This window comes from Asparagus officinalis, chromosome 9, assembly GCF_001876935.1.
Source record: "Asparagus officinalis chromosome 9, Aspof.V1, whole genome shotgun sequence".
Classification (NCBI taxonomy): Eukaryota; Viridiplantae; Streptophyta; class Magnoliopsida; order Asparagales; family Asparagaceae; genus Asparagus; species Asparagus officinalis.
The window spans coordinates 36,678,513-36,699,255 of NC_033802.1; the positions used below are offsets into that span (position 1 = coordinate 36,678,513).

General features: G+C 41.4%; 1 protein-coding gene across 1 annotated transcript in view; it reads left to right on the top strand.

The window, feature by feature from the left end:
* Window positions 1,929-20,743, top strand: part of LOC109823369 (polygalacturonase ADPG2-like) — a 54,940-nt gene continuing 36,125 nt past the window's right edge. The window contains exon 1 of the mRNA XM_020389643.1: window positions 1,929-2,312. Coding sequence (XP_020245232.1) covers window positions 1,929-2,312 — 384 coding nt within the window. The remainder of the gene's footprint in view (window positions 2,313-20,743) is intronic.

The following is a 20,743-nucleotide window of genomic DNA, read 5'->3' on the forward strand; positions in this document are numbered from 1 at the left end:
ATCCCCGTCACAGGCCAAGATATTTTTCAGCAATCAGATCTGATCGACGGTGGTCCACGGATATCAACATCCCCGTCACAGGCCAAGATCTCACGTAAGTAGCGGGCGATAAACACCCGTTGTGTTTGTTTGAAGAGAGTTGTATTTTTTATTTTTTCATTGTGTAAGAAAGTCTTATAAAAAGACTAATTTTACTTTGAATCTATAATCGATAAACGTGTAATAGATTCATCAATGAAGAAATCAACTTTTATCGCAAACAAACTGGCGACCACAGTGGGAGCCAACGGCCTTGCTGCCGAGGCTGTCGTGCCGCAGCCGACGATCAAGATCCCCGTGGCTGAAGAGGTCGAGTACGAATTCGACCAGCAAAAATTTGAAGAGTACATCTCCTCCTCCTGCTCCAGATATCCTCCTCTTCACAAGCGCAGGAAGATCGCCTCCTCCCAGAAGATCCGCTGGTCTCTAGATCTGAAGACCCAAGAAGTCGATCTCCACGTCGTCGTTGCTATAGTTGCACCTTGCAACAATCCGCCTGCATCAAATGAGACCAGATCTGTAGATCTGAACTCCTTCGTGATCAAGGAGCCGACTGCTGAAGGCGCGCTAACTCTATCAAAGAGAGCACGCCAAAGAAAACGCCAACGCCTCGCGCGCCAATTCGCCAAGGCTTTGCATCAGGTGGATGAACTCCATTACCAAGCAGATCTGGAGTTCAGAAAGTGCCAAGTGGCTAATCTATCGCCACGACTAGCATCGGAATCCTCCTCCCGACCTCCAATTAATGAATGGGTTCGTGTCAAACGAACCCGCTCTACTCTCGCGGAGCGAATCCAGAAGCACCGCGCCTTGCTTGCGCATGCCCGGACCCTTTTGCGAAAAGCACAGGAAATGCAAAAGAAAGAGGCAGTTATGAGATCGCCAAGATCCAAACAAGTTTGGGTGCCAAAAGCCAAATTAGCGCCTAAGGCAAAAACAAACGGAACTATCATTAAGATTTTGTCAACTTTAGATCCTGAATCTCCGGTAAAGGCCCACCGTAGCGTGGATTTCCCCAAGTTTAGGATTCCTCTGAAGGATCGCCTCGGTTCTCTACCTAAAGATTGAGGCAAAGCGCCTGTTAAGGAACACCTGGGACCATTGAAGCAACCCCGAGCAAACATCCAGACTGGGGGTCGTACGCGACCTCCTAACAAGTTGATTTTTGCAACAGCCCGCTTGGGGGTGCGTGTAGAAAACCAGGAGCCCGTTAAGGTTTCGCCCTCACAAAGGGGTGATTCCAAACGAGTGACTCCTGTAGATGCCAACAAGGCAACATTTATTCAGAAGAAAACGCGTCAGACAGACGAACACGTTATACCTGAGAATTCATGTAAACAGCCGATAGGTTGCTCTGACTGCTACATCGATGAGTTGTACTATCGGGCTAGGGGTATGAATAAATCTCAAAAGAAAAGTACCCGGGAAGCGGACTCTCACTGTTCGTGTACCAAAATAATCAGGGTAGTATTATCAGTGTGTAGCTACCCCAAGACCGCTCTACAGAGAGTCTCGATCCAATCAAAAGCGTCTCCGTAAGAAACGATCAGTCGTTCAAGGTGACGAACCCCCAGAGGTTACCATCAATATGGTTGATAAGGGAAAATCGATTCGACCTTCTAGCTCTGATCCACTTGTATCGCATCGTCTAACTCGGTTACGATCAGGAACTATTAGATAAAAGGGATTATCAAAGAATGCAGAGAGGGTTATCCTCGGATGATGAAGCATCGGATGCTAACTCGGCAATCGTGTCTGATAATACGGTATCCAGTTCGGGAAAATCCCGTGAAGTGTTTGTGATTAACACCGAGGAAGTAGCCAAAATGGTTGAGGATGCCTTGGCCAAACAAAAAGAGAACTTCAAGTTCGAAATGGAAATGGCCATGATGCGAATGAGGGAAGAGCATGATCAACAAATTCGGGTCTTATCCAATCAATTCAGTGAATCCAGCCGTCGCAACCTTACTAACCAAGCAGGTAACAATTCAGAGGTGGATGAACGTCTCAATGCTGAGAACCCTCCCTTTGACCAGAACATTGGGGGTGGTCCCATCGAAGACAACAATACTGGGGGTGGTCCCACCGAAGATAACAATACTGGGAGTGGTCCTGTTATTCCTCTCAGGAATCGTCCAAGATCTGATACAGACGAGGACGAGAAAATAATGGACCTTGGGAGCAAAATCAACACGCTGATGTCTGCTCAGGGGATAAAAAGGACCAGTATTCTGTCTCCCTATCCAAGAAAGTGGGATTCAATTCCGTATCCGGCAAAGTTCAACCTGATCAACTTTATGCCGTTCGACGGGAAAGGCTCGCCCACTCAGCATCTGATCTACTTCAAGTCCCACTTGGGTATGATCTCCGATAATGAAGCCTTGATGGTTCGGTCATTCGTTGGCACCCTTCGTGGGCCTGCCTTTGATTGGTACCGCCGTCTCAAGCCTGGAAGCGTCAACAGCTGGGAAGACCTGGAGAGCATGTTCCTCGCTCATTTCTTCGATGATGACGCCAAAGTGTCAATCAGGGCACTCTTCGATGAGAAACAGAAAGACGGAGAGTCAGTGGATACCTTCATCAAACGATTCCGCAATCAGGCAATGAACTGCAAGGATCCCGTCACGAAGGAATTCGTCTTGCAGACTTGTCATAACAACTTGTCCATTAACATCTTGGTCGTTATGGGAGTAGAGCCGCTCAATACCTAGAAGGAGTTGAAGGTGCGCGGAGAGCAAGTCGAACGCTTCCTCAGAAGGAAGAAGGTCGAAAGAAGGCAACTGATGGCTAACCCTCTGAATCCGAGTCTTGTTTCATATGATGAAGGGAAGGCACCTATAACAGTTGTTGACGTTAATCAGACGTCGCAACAGCAACCCTGAAGATAGCAGAAGACTTCGGATATGAGGCTCCAAAAAGAGTACTCATTCAAGGACGAAGACATTCCAACCATCTACGAGACCCTTCTTGAAAATAACAAGATCAAGCTGCCACCTATTACGAATCAGGAGGAAGCTGACAATACTGCGGATCCAAAGTACTGTGCGTACTACAGGAGGATCCTTCATCCCTGTTCGCGGGGAAAATCGTCTTTGTTGAAGTCATTGTTTTCTTGAGCAACAAATTATCGATTACAAAAGATCCGGCCTTTTTATAAGATCCCGTAACAACAAAATCAAACAAAGAAAAAAGATTACAACTTTCCTTCTTTCGGAACAAATCGCAAGATCCTGTTTTGCGGTCTCTTGCTTGTGTGGGTTCTTTGCCTGCGCCGGGGTTAATCCGTGGACCACCGTGCGATCTTGATCCGGTCGAATCTACACGGTATGACGGGTACTATTTCACAAAGGAAATAACAGCCGAGGGGATTATTTCGCTAAGGAAATAATAGCCCTAAGTAATCGAAATCGACCAAGCGAAATCGATACTCTTTTCGGGATAAAAAACCAAGTTTTGATCCGGAGGATGACCGTGTAGATCTCAGATCTGATCTCTATCGAACTCCTGCCTTATTTGGCGTGGATGATCGCCAAGAACCAGATCTAAAAAGTCCGAGTCTTTAAAGCTCCAAAGCTCTAACCTTTTTTAGTCTTGAGCCTTTAATCCAGCAGAGTTTCCCCTCAGGAGTTCCACCAAAAGTCCAACCCCCTAAACAATGAGCCTTCAAGTCTATTTATAGGCACCTCAAACCATATCTGGGCTCAGATCTGGGCCCAGATCTGGGCTCGGCCACCTAAGTGGCTCGGCCAGCTACCTAGGTGGCTCGGCCACCTAGGTGGTTCGGTCAGCCACCTAGGTGGCTCGCTCAGCCACCTAGGAGTGGCTCGCTCAGCCACCTAGGAGTGGCTCGGTTTTGGCCGAGCCCTCCAGGTGTTTACTTCTTCGCCCATTTTCTGGTTTCGCGGTTTATCCGAACTTCATTGTTGATCTGGACTCTGATTTGGCAGTCCGGATCCTGAGTTGGCAGTAAATCTGCTTTGGTGTTCGAGTTCGATTCCGCTCCCGATCTTGTTTGATGTGGTGGACTCTACGGTTGGATGACTCGTTGATTCATCGACCCGTTAGCTTGATTGGGCACGCGATTGGATGTATTCCGTTGTTTGCGTGCGGTTCGTTAACCTCGTCACCTCGTTAATCCGCTTCGTCGCGTGTCACTTGGCTTCGGTGTTGTGGTCTAACGATCATGCTTGGATATATCGCCCGATGGTTCATTGGTTTATCGAATCACCGTGCCGAGCTGTGTTAAGGGACCTGATAATCATATTTTATTACAATTTTATACCCTTATTATCTAATTTATATGAATAAATATATCACTAATAATTGTTTTTATCTTTTAATTGCAGGTTAATGAAGAATAAATCTCAAACTCTCATCTCTCAACAAAAACCCATCGATTAAATGAAGAAATGAATCAAAGAAGACCATTGGAAAATCAATTTCCAAAATATCCAAAAGTCCAGAATCAAGCCGAGTAGCCTATAGAAGCCGGAGAAAATCAAAAATCCAATATGAAAAGAAATCATATTCAAAATGGTTGGCCATAAAGAAACGACGATATCTCCAATTCCGGAAGGCGGAATTTAATATATAATATATGAAAATCGCCTATCTCGACGAGACGAAGCCAACCATGAAGTCAGATTTTTTATTGGGGCATCGATGCCAGCATCGATGCAGGCATCGATGCCGGTATCGATGTGACGTCCTCCAGATTTTATCAACGGCAGAAATTGTATTCTTGGGGCTCAAGTTTGATCCAATGACTCTCATTCACTGATGTTTACTATAAATAGGGGTTGAGAGTGAGGGGTTAGAGGTGTGAAAATTTTTGTAACTCTTTTTGGAGAGGAGGGCTACTCTTAATTGAGAAGGCCTTCCAAAATTGTAACTTTTGTTGCAATTAATAATAATAATTTTTTCACCACTTTAAATTTTTCTCTTCTTCTCTTTGTTGGATGATGAAGATGAAGATGAAGATGGAGAATTATTTGAAGGTTTGCATTTCTTTTCTTTTTCTCTTTTATTGCTTATTAGTGTAGATTTATTTCTATGCTTGTAGTTTAGATTTTATTTTCTTGTTAAATAGCCAAGAGGCTAGAACCCTCTTGCCTTAGATTTATTTCATGCTTATAGATTAGATTTATTTCATGCTTATAGAGTAGATTTATTTTCTTGCATTTAATTCTTGCAATTTTATTTTGTAGTTTAGATTTTGCACTTTATTTTGTAGTTAGATTTTAATTTCTTATACTATTCACCTTGAGGCTAGAACCCTCTTGGGTTTAGTTTTTCTTTTTGTTTATTTTTATTTTGTTTGATTCGCCTTTAGGCTAGAACCCTCTAGGGAATCACCCTTTTCTAAGAAGTGGGTTCAATTGTAGATTACCCATATCTATAATTGAATCCACCATCTTTAATTTCTTGCATTTTCTTTTATTCTTGAATTTTGTTCTTCATTCTTGATTTTTTTATTTGTTTCTTGATTTTATTCATTTTTTTTCTCACCTTATTGATCATACTCATTCTTTTTCAAATCCACTCTCACTTACACTTTGCATCTATTTACACACCATTTTTACTCTCTCAATCTCTTCACAATCACATTCACTTATCACTCCTATTTGTCACGCACACGAAATAAGAACCAATTTTATATTTTCTCCTACAAAACACCTTCCTCGTGGGATCGATATCTTAAATACTATAACTTGACACGGTTGTGCACTTGCAACCTTTTTGGTACATGTTTATGCCGCATCAAGTTTTTGGCGCCGTTGGCGGGGACGGTGCTTAAGTAGGTTTTAATTATTTTGGTTCTTTAACTTGTGTGTGTTTTGTGAAGGAAACGCTTGGAGCTTGAAGATCGCGGATTGGAGAGCTAGGATTTGAAGATTTGCTTTCAGGTAAGTCCTCTTTCTAGTTTTTAATTCCACCCTTTAACTATTTCTTCACAATTAGAGACAATTAGGACTTAAAAAAAAAGAGATTTTATTTTTTGTTGACCATAATAAAATTCATCCTCCACTTTGACATTTACTAACAAGATAATAAATTCAAACAAATCCCCCCTTCTCATTTGTTTGATTGTTAACCCTAATTAAAAAAAAAATTTCCATCCTTTTTAGTTGCTTTTAATTCATAGGGTTGCATTTCATATAGTGTAGGAATTCACCAAGTGATTTGAGCATCTTGATTTGACACACACTTAAAAATATTTTTAAGGGCAAAACACCATAATCAAGATAAGGTGAGGGATTTCATCACCCTTTCCTTAGCCCAAAAATCACTAATTCCTCACTACACCACCCAAGCCTAATAAAACTCATTAGACGTTGGCCCCTAAGGATTCGAGCTCAATAAGGAACAAGAAATCCTTAAGTGAACCGGTTTAAGTTTTCTCAGATTAGTTGGTGTCTAAGGCAAGGTTTAGGGGTTGCGTAAAGCGCTCCGCAAGGAAAGAGGTACTTAATTGATCTTTGATCACCCTCTAGTACTATCCTTACCTGGCTAACTACCTGGGTAAAACTTTGATCTTTTCACTGTAGGAGTTTTTGGTTAGGAGCTGGTCTAGTGAATTAGGCTAAACCCTAGAATTAGAGTGATTGAAAAGTGATTGTTTTGATTTGTTTTAGTTAGGATTTTTCTTTTTCTTTATCTTCTCAAAAAAAAAACTAATTTTCTTTCTTTTCTTAAAAAAAAAATTGTTTTGGTGTATGCAAATTTGGGTTCGGGATAATTCTCATCGTTTAATTCGTGTTGAACCAATCCAAGAAATGCAAACATTGCATGGAATCAGGGAAACCACTCCGAAACTCAAAACTTCACTCCCTCTTTGACCCAACATTTTCCTAGGGAAAACACAGTTCCTTTCAATTCTCATCCACAATTTCAACAACCCAATCTGTCACATCAAAATCAGTCTCCTCATCATCAAGTTGTAACTCACACTCCTCTTGATACAGATCATGATGAACGTCTCAATTTTTTGGAAAAAGGTTTTGAAATCATTATTAAGGCCTCCACACTAGCCACGGATATGTTAACTCAAACATCCTACACGATGAACTCCTTTATGCAATCAACCGAACTCATACTTAACTCTAACACTCAATCCCTAGCTAGATTAGAAACCCATATTGATCAACTAGCTAGTTCCATAAGTGAAGTAGAGGAAGGAGAAATTCTGAGTCAACCCATGGTCAATCCTAAGGACACTAAAATGAATGCACTACAGTCAGGAAAACAGGTCGATAATCAGGAAAGAACACCTTTAAGCCAAATTCTTGTCCCAATTCATTCTTCCCCTGATAATTCAATTCAGGAAAGACCGGGGGAAGAAGAAGAAGAGTCGGATCTAAGTTTTGATGAAATTTTCGGTGAGGAGCTAAAAATATTAGGAGAAGCAGATCAGGTTTGTCAAAATAAGGAAACTGTGTTGGACAATTGCTGCTTTGAACCGAATTTTGAAAAACTCTTTCTTGATGAACTAAGATTTTTGGAAAATAAACAACAACCAAATTTTTACACATCAACCATGAATCCTGGGGTTGAGAAAATTATTAAAGAAAAATTGGTTGTTAGAGAACACACATTCACAAATCAAGAATCTGAGTCCAATATGCATGACACCAATAATACCTACCTTCCATTGCCACAAAAATCATTGAACACCCCGGAATGCTTAGAATTTCAGCACATTGTTGATTATATAATGTTGAATTTATTTAAAATCCGTGGGAGAATTTTCAGCAATAAGGTAGGATTCAATGTAGAACATGAACTCTTCATGTTGAATATTTCATTCTACATTGTTTATTTTGTTTATTTCAGAATAATAAAAAGAATTTATTCTTCTCTCATTTGAGAGTTTCTTGTTTAGTTTTCAAAAAAAAGGGAAAAATAAAAAAAAAGAAAAAAAGAAAAAAAAGAAAAAAGAATAAATTTTTGTTTTCATCCTCCTCAGACCAAAGGTAATTGCAGATTTTTATCAGCCGACCAAATGTAAGTGCTTCACTTCTTATCTGCTTTACTTTATGCATCATAGAGTTTTCATTGAGGACAATGCAAAAATTAGGTGTGGGGGTGGGAATTAGTTATTTTTTTCTCTTTATTTTATATTTTTAGTTACATTTTTTCCCTTTTTCCTTAAAAAAAATTTATAAAAATATCATCACTTGCCAAATTGATAGAGTTATGTAATAATTGATTTATTTGATAAATTTGAAATTTTCTAATCCCTATTTAGTTATTTAATTAAGTTCACCTTTTATGATAACTCTAAATAATTTTTTTAAGAAATAATTTTCAAAGTAGTATACTTTACTTAAGCCTTGACTTGGACTTTTATTTAAAATAATAAAATTTTTGCATGCCTAACTTAGAGTTGAAAATAATTTTTCAAAATGTCTTGATTTACATATTTTTCAAATACATATACAAAAAAAAAATGCAAAGCGAAAAATGGGCACCAAAAAAAAAACTCTTGAATTCAAGGTGATTCTATCTTATAAAACCTAAGTTGACCGAGTAATTAAGCCCAATGAGTATTTTCATACTTAATGACCTAAGCCCATTTGGGTTGGGATCCATTGGCCCAAAACTCGTTAAATGGTCATTTATAATGCCCGTTAAAATAGAAAAAAAATCACCAAGAAAGAAAGAGTTAAAAAAACTAATAAATGTTTTATAATTGTATATATGGCCTTGGAAAATATTTTAAATCAAGCAACTTGAAAATTATTTAAAACAAAGAGTTAGCATGTTCTTTTCAAAACTTTTAAATTAAATTTCTAAGTCTGGCTTAGTTTTGTATTGCTACAATGAGAAGATTTTCTTAAAAATATACCTTAGAGTTATATATAAAAATGTTTTCTTGAGTGATAACTGGCTCCAATTAGATTATCTAAAAGTTATCAAGTGAATTTAGTTATTTACTGACTTCTTTAATTTGGCAAGTTGACCGAATTTTGTGGGTATATTCACTGCAAACCCTCACGAGACTACAACTCGTCCACTAGGGTAACCTAGGGGTTTAAAGGCTTGTTGTATGCGCTAAATACAACCGCGATTCCTGCGAAAGTGAGTTAGGATTTTCTTTTTATTTTCTTTGCTAGAGGACTAGCAAAAGTTTAGGTGTGGGGGTATTTGATAATCACATTTTATTACAATTTTATACCCTCATTATCTATTTTATATGAATAAATATACCACTAATAATTGTTTTTATCTTTAAATGTGAAAATCGCCTATCTCGACGAGACGAAGCTATCCGTGAAATCAGAATTTGGAAATAGTGGGCATCGATGTCGGCATCGATGTGGGCATCGATGCTGGCATCGATACCTGCATCGATGCCTGCATCGATACCAGATTACTGTAGCGCGCGTCAATGGCTGATTTTGCTTGTCTTGGGGCTCAAGTTTGATCCAATGGCTCTCATTCACTGATGTTTACTATAAATAGGGGTAGAGAGTGAGGGGTTAGAGGTGTGAAAATTTTTGTAACTCCTTTTGGAGAGGAGGGCTACTCTTAATTGAGAAGGCCTTCCAAAATTGTAACTTTTTGTTGCAATTAATAATAATAATTTTTTCACCACTTTAAATATTTCTTCTCTTTGTTGGATGATGAAGATGGAGATGAAGAATTATTTAGAGGTTTGCATTTTCTTTCCTTTTTCTCTTTTATTTCCTTTTTATTGCTTATTAGTGTAGATTTATTTCTATGCTTGTAGTTTAGATTTTATTTTCTTGTTAAATAGCCAAGAGGCTAGAACCCTCTTGCCTTAGATTTATTTCATGCTTATAGAGTAGATTTATTTTCTTGCATTTAATTCTTGCAATTTTATTTTGTAGTTTAGATTTTGCACTTTATTTTGTAGTTAGATTTTAATTTCTTATACTATTCACCTTGAGGCTAGAACCCTCTTGGGTTTAGTTTTTCTTTTTGTTTATTTTTATTTTGTTTGATTCGCCTTTAGGCTAGAACCCTCTAGGGAATCACCATTTTCTAAGAAGTGGGTTCAATTTTAGATTATCCATATCTATAATTGAATCCACCATCTTTAATTTCTTGCATTTTCTTTTATTTTTGAATTTTGTTCTTCATTCTTGATTTTATTCATTTTTTCCTTCTTACCTTATTGATCATACTCATTGTTTTTCAAATCCACTCTCACTTACACTTTGCATCTATTTACACACCATTTTCACTCTCTCAATCTCTTCACAATCACATTCACTTATCACTCCTATTTGTCACGCACACGAAATAAGAACCAATTTTATATTTTCTCCTACAAAACACCTTCCTCGTGGGATCGATATCTTAAATACTATAACTTGACACGGTTATGCACTTGCAACCTTTTTGGTACATGTTTATGCCGCATCAGGACCTATAAGCAGTTTTATACGCCTACAGATACCCCCTCCAAAGTATTTCAGCCTTATTCTTTTATAGAAGAGTCTGGAATACTTTGGATATAATTGTCCCAACCTTCAATCGGTGTAACGGGACCTTGGAATGGCTTCTATTCTTAATTCTTTTAATCCTCCAGGCTATTCGGTGCTTTGTCGAATGTCTGTAAGGGTTCCGGTGCTGCATTTATTGTCTGATCGTTGTCGGAATTTTGAACTTGAAGTCAATTCCTGATTTTCTGATCTTTATCTCGTGTTTGCTGTTTCAACATAGAACCGACCATCGATTGTTGTTGTTGAGTCTTCATTTGCAACGCGTTGTTCGGCGTTTGATACAGTTTATACTCGTACGTCTGCTGGAGTCTTGAGAAGCAGTTTATACTCTTATACTTTTCGGAGTGTTGTTGTGTTATTCTTAAGAATATTTTTAGAAAAATACTCTTCAGAAACTTCTCAACAAAAATAGGGAATAGTTTATACTCGTATACCTTATTGGAGTACTAAGAAGCAGTTTATACTCGTATACTTTTCGGAGTACTTTTCATGTCCGAATGAGCTGAATTGCAGGATGAGCTTAGGCAAGCTTCTGATAAGAAGCTGTCTAAGTTTAGTCAGCAGATTTTTAGCCATGGGCTTGATGTATGATTTCATTTACTGAATATTTTGACTTTTGATCCTCTTAGTGGAAATGGTTTTATCTTTATCTTTATTGTGATTTCTCATTCTGTTTGGAATGATTGACCATAATACTCACAGGATTTTTGGCAAACCCTCAACCCTCAACGGGTTTGATAAGCCTTTACCGACTACCGTTTGAATCGGGCTAGCATGCGGATTGTCTCAATCCGTTCCGCATGTAACGTTGTGCTAAAAGAGTGAATTCTCTGAGACTTTGTGCTATGATGTCAAATACATAGGCTTTACCATTTTTTATGGGAATAGGCTACCCGACAACACGTGTTAGGCGTTGACTTTAGGATTTTTAGCTAACCCCCAGCCTTCAACGGATTTGATTTGCCTTTACCGACTACCGTTTGAGTCGGGCTAGCATGCGGATTGTCTAAATCCGTTCCGCATGTAACGTTGTGCTAAGAGAGTGAATTCTCTGAGACTCGCCGCTACGACTTCGAATACGTAGACTTCGCTATTGTTACGGGAATAGGCTACCCGACAATGTGTATTAGACGCTGACTTATCCCTACTTAGGCTCTGGTGTCTTTTTTCTTCGGAGAAAGACTAAATCGGCGACGCGTGTTAGGCGTCGGCATATCCTTTCTTAGGATTCAGAATGAAATTCCCCATGCGTGTAAGGCATGGATTTTTGTGTTATTATTAACAACCTGCAACAATGTTGAATATTAGGGCGTGTGTTCTTTTTAACGGTTAAGAACTAACCGGCAGCGCGGGTTAGGCGTAGACTTATCCCTGCTTAGGTTTCAGGATAGGATACCCCAGAATCGAACTCTGGTGTCTTTTTCTACAGAGAAAGACTAAACCGGCAACATGTGTTAGGCGTTGACTTATCTCTACTTAGGATTCGGGATAAAATTCCCCATGCGTGTAAGGCATGGATTTTGGTGTTATTAATAACAACCTGCCATAATGTTGAATATGTGGGCGGGTGTTCTTTTTAACGGTTAAGAACTAACCGGCAGCGCGGGTTAAGCGCAGACTTATCCCTGCTTAGGTTTCAGGATAGAATACCCCAGAATCAAACTCTGGTGTCTTTTTCTACGGAAAAAGACTAAACCGGCAACGCGTGTTAGGCGCAGACTTATTCCTGCTTAGGATTCGGGATAAACTTCCTAGGATGAATCCTAGATTGATAAATTCTTGGAAAAGGTTGGTGTGGGAAAGGATGAATTTTATATTCTATTTCCCGGTCTTCTTTTAGGGTGAAGGCGAACCCGAATACAAGGAAGGAAGAATTTTATATTCTATTCCTTGATTCTGGAAAGGAAGAATTTTATATTCTATTTCCAGCGCGAAAGAAACTAGAAGTGGGATCCCCACTCCGAGAATTGGACAGATTCGGATAATCCTAACTGTCGGAAGGTTGGATTACCAAATTAAAGGTGAATTCCTCGTTTATCGAGAGTGAATTGTGGTTTTGGCCCTAACTGTAGGAAGGTTTGACTAAGCAGGAGTTTGAAGTGATCCTAACTATAGGAAGGTTTGATCACTCGATTTGAAAGTGGACCTCTCGTTCATTGGAGAAATCGAGAGGAATGGGAGGTTTAAGACGATCCTAACTATAGGAAGGTTTGATCGCTCAATTTATGGGCCTCTCGTTCATTGAAGGAATCGAGAGGGGATTTTGGTTTTGGTCCTAACTGTAGGAAGGTTTGACCGAATAGGAGGTTTGAGACGATCCTAACTGTAGGAAGGTTTGATCGCTCAATTTATAGGCCTCTCATTTATTGAAGGAATCGAGAGGGGATTTTGGTTGTGGCCCTAACTTTTATAGATTTGACCTGAAAGCAAAGGGAGTGGAATACAAGTAGCAGTAGAAATACTGGTTTGTATTGGCCACTCGATGAAGGGTTTTGACGTTAAGTAATCAGGACTTAACACATCAAGCTTTGGAAATTGCCATGAATTGGCGGACAGAAAATTTAGTGGACCCACCGTCAATTGACTTGATCAGTGGGGGATTTTTGTGAGGAAAGATTAATCTGTCAAAAGGATCGAATCTCGTCTCAACAAGATAACTCATGAGAATTAGTGAATTTGATAACAATAATGGAAAACATTCCAACCTTTAGAGTTTAAATGTGGATTTTTTACTTATCACTTTTATAGTGATTGGGTTATCCCTAAGAATATCACCCGTGGTATTCTTTCGGGAACTTCCCGATACATGAATAATCCACCCCCAGCTTCCCTTGTGGAACTGGATCCGACATTGTTCTCAGTTACATGACTGGGTTATCCTTAAGAATATTACATATAAAAATTCTCCAGGAACTTCCCGTGAAAGAAATGAAACAGTTTAGACTCATATACATGTTGGAGTATCAGGGAGTTGTTTAACCTCTTATACTGGTCGGAGGATTGAGAAGCAGTTTATACTCTTCTACTTGTCAGAGTCTTGAGAAGTAGTTTATACTCTTATACTTGTCGGAGTATTGCCGTTCTCAATTGGCTTACCCTAGCGTTATAACGCCGGCTTCAACCAAGGTTTGGATACTGTTCTTTAAAGTAAAGCATGTCTTGGTGGGATGAAGTATCCTCCTGTGGTACGCGCAGTACTTCGGATCCGCAGTATTGTCAGCTTCCTCCTAATTTGTGATGGGTGGTAGCTTGATCTTGTTGTTTTCAAGGAGGGATTCGAAGATGGCTGGAACATCTTCATCCTTGAAGGAATACTCTTTCTGAAGTCTTGAACCCGAAGTCTTCTGCTGTCTTCGGGGTTGCTGTTGTGACGTCTGATTAGCATCAACCGCAGCTGCAGGGGCCTTCCCTTTACCATGGGAGGCGAAGTTTGAGTTCGGAGGATTAGTCGTCGGTTGGCCTCTTTCCGCCTTCTTCCTTCTGAGGAATCGCTCGGCTTGCTCTCCTCGGACCTTCAAATCCTTCCATGTTTTGGACGGTGCTGTCCCCATTGCTTCCAACACGTCCAATGCGAGGTTGTTGTGGCAAGTCTGGAGAATGAACTCCTCAGTGATCGGGTCCCGACAGTTCATTGCCTTGTTCCGGAACCTTTTGACGAAGGTATCAACTAATTCTCCGTCTTTCTGTTTCTCGTCAAGCAACGACCCGATGGATATCTTGGCGTCGTCGTCGAAGAAGTTGGTGAGGAATTTAGTCTCCATGTCGTCCTAGCTATTCACACTTCCTGGCTTGAGGCGGCGATACCAATCGAAGGCGGCTCCACGAAGAGTGCCAACGAAGGACCGTACCATCATAGGCTCATTACCAGAGATAACCCCTAGGTGTGATTTGAAGTAAATCAAATGTTGAGTGGGTGAACCCTCCCCATCAAACGGCGTGAAGTTAATTAGATTGAACTTCGCCGGATACGGGATTGATTCCCATTCTCTTATGTATGGACAAGGAATGCCCGTCTTTTTCATCTCTTGAGCGGAAATCAACGTATTGATTTTGCTCTCGAGGTTTTTAATCTTCAAACTTTCACCTGTATTTTCGTTAGCACGATTCTGAGGTGGAAGTGTGGCGTTATGACTAGCATTCTTCATACCACCCCCTGCATTGACGGGAGGATTATTGGCATTATGAGCTTCATCTGCACTCGTGTCCTCATCTTCTTGATTGACCTGGTTACGATTACTTGGTTCGCTTTGCTGGTTTGTTAGCGCTTGGATTTGTTGGTCATGCATTTCTCTCATATTCTGCATGGCCATCTGCATTTTGAACCTGAAGCTCTCCTGTTGTTTAGCCATGGCTTCTTCGAGCATTTTGGCCACTTGTTCCCCGCTTATCATAAGTGACTCGCGGGGTTGTCCTTCGCTGGATATTGTATTATCTGATGCGACCGTAGAGCAGGCATCCGATTCTTCATCTTCTGAAGGTAATCTTGTCCGAATCCTACCATAAGTTCCTCGTATGATAGCTCGACACTGCAGACGGGTTACACACCGGGATGCTTCCAGAATCGACTCGGGATTATCCTGTGTCAATGTCCCTTTGCTGGTCATATTAGTGGTGACCCTCGGAAATCCTCCATCTTCAACTACCGTTCTTCTTTGTCGGAAACGCCTAGGCCTTGGTTTTGGCGTTTTGGTACTGAGCCTTTCGAAAACCGAAATTCTTTCGGGGACTGTCTTGATACAGTTGCACTCAGATAATACTGCCCGAATGAGTTTGGAATAGGGGCATTGAGTTTCTAGTCCTCGAGGACTCCTTTTCCTGGTTTTACTCGTACCCCCAACACGATAGTACAACTCGTCTGCTTGAAGATCGGAGTAACCTATCGTGTGTTGGCACGACTTCTCAGGTATAATGCTATCATCATCAGACGACAATGTTTCCTTTTAAGGGCGAACTACCTTCTTTGGGCTTTCAAGAGTCACGCGCCTTGAAACATGCCTTTGTGGGCGTGAGTTCACAGCGGACTCCTGGACTTCAATGCGCAAATTGGTGCGCGAAGTTGCCATGAACTCCTTGTCATGTTGAAGGTGGCAGAGACTCCTAGCATGTTGAGTCGTTCGAGGCTTCTTTATCGGGCCTAAACGTTCTTGAACTGGAGCTTTGCATCCCTCCTCGGGAAGTGGACCAAGTCGCTCCAAAACTGACCTTCTTCTTCGGGATGATTCTGCAGGATCTTCCGGAGTAGCTACTGGAATTACCGGTGATTCAGGTTGGTTTGCCGGAGGTTGAACTTACATTGAAGGCTGCAACGATTGTTCCTTAGCCTGAATCGCCGCTTCAGACTTTGGCCTCCATACTTGGCGGATTGGTGGCGACTTCTTGGCCACTTCCTTCTGCAGTCTTTCGCGGGCTTCTTGGACTTGAGCTCGTGCCTGCGCTAAAAGTGCGTGGTGCTTGCGAATGTGCTCTTCACGTGTCGAACGATTCTGTTTGACACGGATCCATTCATTCGTTGGCGGCTTGGAGGATCTGCCATTCATTGGTTGTTGAGGCTGTTTGCCTCTCCTGTTCTTCAGATCCGCGTTATAGCGGATTCCGTCAGTGGACTCCATTGCCTTTGCGAATTGCCGTGCCAGGCGTTGATGTTGCCTCTGGCGGGCTCTCTTTGAGAGAATTACTATGCCCTCAGTGGCGGAGGAATTGGGGAGAACAGATTTGACCTGGTTGGAGGTTGGTGGAGCTTCACCCGATGCAACTTTGGCATCAATCGGGGTGAAATCTTCGTTGGCATTCTGCACTTCTTCGTACCAACGGACTTTTCTCCTGGAGGAGAACTTCTTGGACTTGCAGGGGGAGGTGGATCCGGACGAGGATGACAGATACTCCTCGAACTTTTGTTGGTCGAATTCATACTCGACCTCCTCCTCAACCGGGATCGAGATCCGCGGCTGCGACGCAACGATCTCGGCAGCGAGATCGGTGGCTCCCACTGTGGTCGCCAGTTTGTTCGCGGGGAAAATCGTCTTTGTTGAAGTCATTGTTTTCTTGAGCAACAGTTTATCGATTACAAAAGATCCGGCCTTTTTATAAGATCCGGTTACAACAAAATCAAACAAAGAAAAAAGATTACAACTTTCCTTCTTTCGGAACAAATCGCAAGATCCTGTTTTGCGGTCTCTTGCTTGTGTGGGTTCTTTGCTTGCGCCGGGGTTAATCCGTGGACCACCGCGCGATCTTGATCTGGTCGGATCTACACGGTATGACGGGTGTTATTTCACGAAGGAAATAATAGCGGAGGGGATTATTTCACCAAGGAAATAATAGCCCGAAGTAATCGAAATCGACCAAGCGAAATCGATACTCTTTTCGGGATCAAAAACCAAGTTTTGATCCGGAGGATGACCGTGTAGATCTCAGATCTGATCTCTCTCGAATTCCTACCTTATTTGGCGTGGATGATCGCCAAGAACCAGATCTGAAAAGTTCGAGTCTTCAAAGCTCCAACCTTTTTTAGTCTTGAGCCTTTAATCCAGCAGAGTTTCCCCTCAAAAGTTCCACCAAAAGTCCAACCCCCTAAACAATGAGCCTTCAAGTCTATTTATAGGCACCTCAAACCAGATCTGGGCTCGGCCAGCCACCTAGGTAGCTCGGCCACCGAGCCACCAAGAGGTGGCTCGGTGAGCCACCTAGGTGGCTCGGCCACCGAGCCACCTAGGTGGCTCGGTGAGCCACCTAGGAGTGGCTCGGTTTTGGCCGAGCCCTCCAGATGTTTACTTCTTCGCCTGTTTTCCGGTTTTGCGGTTTATCCGAACTTTATTGTTGATCTGGACTCTGATTTGGCACTCTGAATCTTGATTTGGCAGTAAATCCGCTTTGGTGTTTGAGTTCGAGTCCGCTCCCGATCTTGTTTGATGTGGTGGACTCTACGGTTGGATGACTCGTTGATTCATTGACCCGTTAGCTTGATTGGGCACGCGATTGGATGTATTCCGTTGTTTGCGTGCGGTTCGTTAACCTCGTCACCTCTTTAATCCGCTTCGTCACGTGTCACTTGGCTTCGGTGTTGTGGTCTAACGATCATGCTTGGATATATCGCCCGATGGTTCGTTGGTTTGTCGAATCACCGTGCCGAGTTGTGTTAAGGGACCTATAAGTAGTTTTATACGCCTACAATCCCACCAAAGCTTGCTTTACTTTAAAGAATAGCATCCAAACCTTGGTTGAGGCTGGTGTCATAATGCTAGGATAAGCCAAATGAGAACGGCAACACTCCGAAAAGTATAAGAGTATAAACTGCTTCTTCTAAAACTCCAATGGGTATAGGAGTATAAACTGTTTCCCCTGTATCTAGCAAGAAGTTCCTAGAGAATATTACACATAATATTCTTAAGGATAACCCGCCATCAAAAAAACAATTGAAAATAAGACGCTACTTATCAGACTCAGTTTTGCCTTAGGGCTGGAGGTCGAGTATCCCGAAATATTTGGTGATTCTCAACTAACAAGTCAACTACGCTCGTAGTAGAGATAGTATACTCGAGTGGCGCATATCGCCTTGTTACAAAGGATGGTGACCGGCTTATGATGCCGATAAATAGCAAATTCCTAAAAAAATACTACACTACCCTTAGTATATTCAGGATAACCAATGTATCGGGAAGTTCCCGGAAGAATACTACATCGGTATTCTTAGGGATAACCCAATCACTATAAAAGTGATAAATAAGAGATCTATATTTAAACTTTGAATGTTAGAATGTATTCAAAGTTGAAGTGTATCTTACTATTAATGTCGAATTCACCAATTCTTTTGCTGAGATGAGATTCGATCATTTTGACAGATCAACCTTTCCTCACAAAATCCCCCATTGATCAAGTCAATTGACGGTAGGCCCACCAAAACTTCAATCCGCCAATTCATGGCAATTTTCAAAAGCTGATGTGTTAAGTCCTGATCACTTAACATCGATATCCTCCATCGAGTGGCTAGTACAAACCGGTATGTTTACTGTTACCTGTATTCCACTCTCTTTGCTTTCAGGTCAAACCTGTAAAAGTTAGGGCTAAAGCCAGATTCTCCTCTTGATTCCTTCCATGAACGAGAGGTCCACTTTTATTTTGAGCAATCAAACCTATAAAAGTTAGGATTGTCTCTGACCTCACTTAGTCAAACCTGCAGATAGTTAGGACTAAGATCGAGTCATTCCTTTCGATAAACGAAAGACTTCCATCTTTTCCTTTTCAGCCAAACCTATAAAAGTTAGGGTTGAAATCAGAATTTTCCCTCAATAAATGAGGAACTCTTCCCTTGGATCAAGCAACCAATCCTATAAAAGTTAGGGTTGCTTGAATCTTTTCGATTCTCGGAGTGGAGATCCCACTCCTAGTTTCATCTTTCCGGATTCTGGGGGTGGAGATCCCACCTCGAGTTTTTTTTCCAACTGGAGATAGGATATAAAATTCTTCCTCTTTAGTGCTGGGAGATAGAATATAAATTTCTTCCTCTTCCACTTTTTTGGGTTCGTCTTTACCCTAAACAAGACCCGGAGATAGAACATAAAATTATTCCTCTCCAGCATCGGGTTTGTCTTTACCCTGAGAAAAGACATAATTCTCAACTTCCAATCTGTGCACTTTATGCACGGGGAATTTTATCTCAACTCCTAAATAGAGATAAGCCTACGCCTAACACGCGTTGTCGGTTTAGTCTTTCACCGATTGAAGAAGACACCAGAATTCTAGTCTGGGGAATTTTATCCCGAAGCCTAAGAAGGGATAAGTCATGGCCTAACACGCATTGCCGGTTAGTCCTTAATCGTAAAAAGGACAAAAGCCCATATATTCGACATTGTGGCAGGTTGTTATTAATAACACCATAATCTGTGCGTCATATGCACGAGGGAATTTTATACCGAATCCTAAGTAGGGATAAGTCAACGCCTAACACGCGTTGCCGGTTTAGTCTTTCACCGATTGAAGAAGACCCCAGAATTCCAGTCTGGGGAATTTTATCTTGAAGCCTAAGAAGGGATAAGTCAGCGCCTAACATGTGTTGCCGGTTAGTCCTTAACCGTAAAAAGGACAAAAGCCCACATATTCGACATTGTGGCAGGTTGTTATTAATAACACCAAAATCCGTGCTTCACACGCACGGGGAATTTTATCCCGAATCCTAAGCAGGGATAAGACAACGCCTAATACGCGTTGCCGGTTTAGTCTTTTACCGATTGAAGAAGACATCAGATACCGATTCTGGGGACTTTTATCCTGAATCCTAAGTAAGGATAAGTCAGCGCCTAACACGCGTTGCCGGGTAGTCTATTCCCATGACAAAGACAAAGTCTACGTATTCAATATCGTAGCATCAAGTCTAAGGGAGTTCATTCCTTTAGCACAACGTCACATGCGGAACGAACTTAAAACAATCCGCATGTAAGCTCGATTCAAACGGTAATCGGTAAGAGGACGTCAAATCCGTTGAGGGCTGAGGATTTGCCAAAAATCCTAAGTCAACATCTGATACACGTCGCTGTTTAGTCTTTTCACAGGAGAAAGATGAAGTCTACGTATTCATTATCATAGCACTAAATGGGTTAACTCTTTTAGCTTAACGTCACATGTGGAACGGACTTAAACAATCTGCATGCTAGCCCGACTCAAATGGTAGTCGGTAAAGGTTCATCAAACCCGTTGATGGCTGAGAATTTGTCAAAAATTCTATAAATGTGAGTCATTGACGCACCAGCTCTGTTAGTCGGTCTCGTGACTCGAGTATCCAACAACATCAAGATAAGATCCACACATGCAGATGAATCAGCTTTAACAGTTGGTCCTGCAGCCCCGACACTTGGGACCGTCATGCTCCAATACCTTAAGAGCTTAAACTTTGTATACTCCAGTTAGCGTATGAGCATAAACTAGGTCAACACCAATCAACGCGTTACGATGAAAAAGTCAACGCCGGGCGATCCGAAACCCTAGGTCAACACCGGTCAACGCGTAACCCTAGGTCAATGCCAATCAACGCGTTGCGATGAAAAAGTCAACATATGGTGATCCGAAACCCTAGGTTAACGCCGGGCGATCCGAAACCCTAGGTCAACGCCGGTCAACGCGTTGCGACAAAAAATCAATGTACGGTAGTCTAAAACCCTAATTCAACACGATGTGACGGAGATAGTTAGTTCTAAGTCAACTCAACGACAAGAGCCAAAATCAACTCACTTGCTTAGATT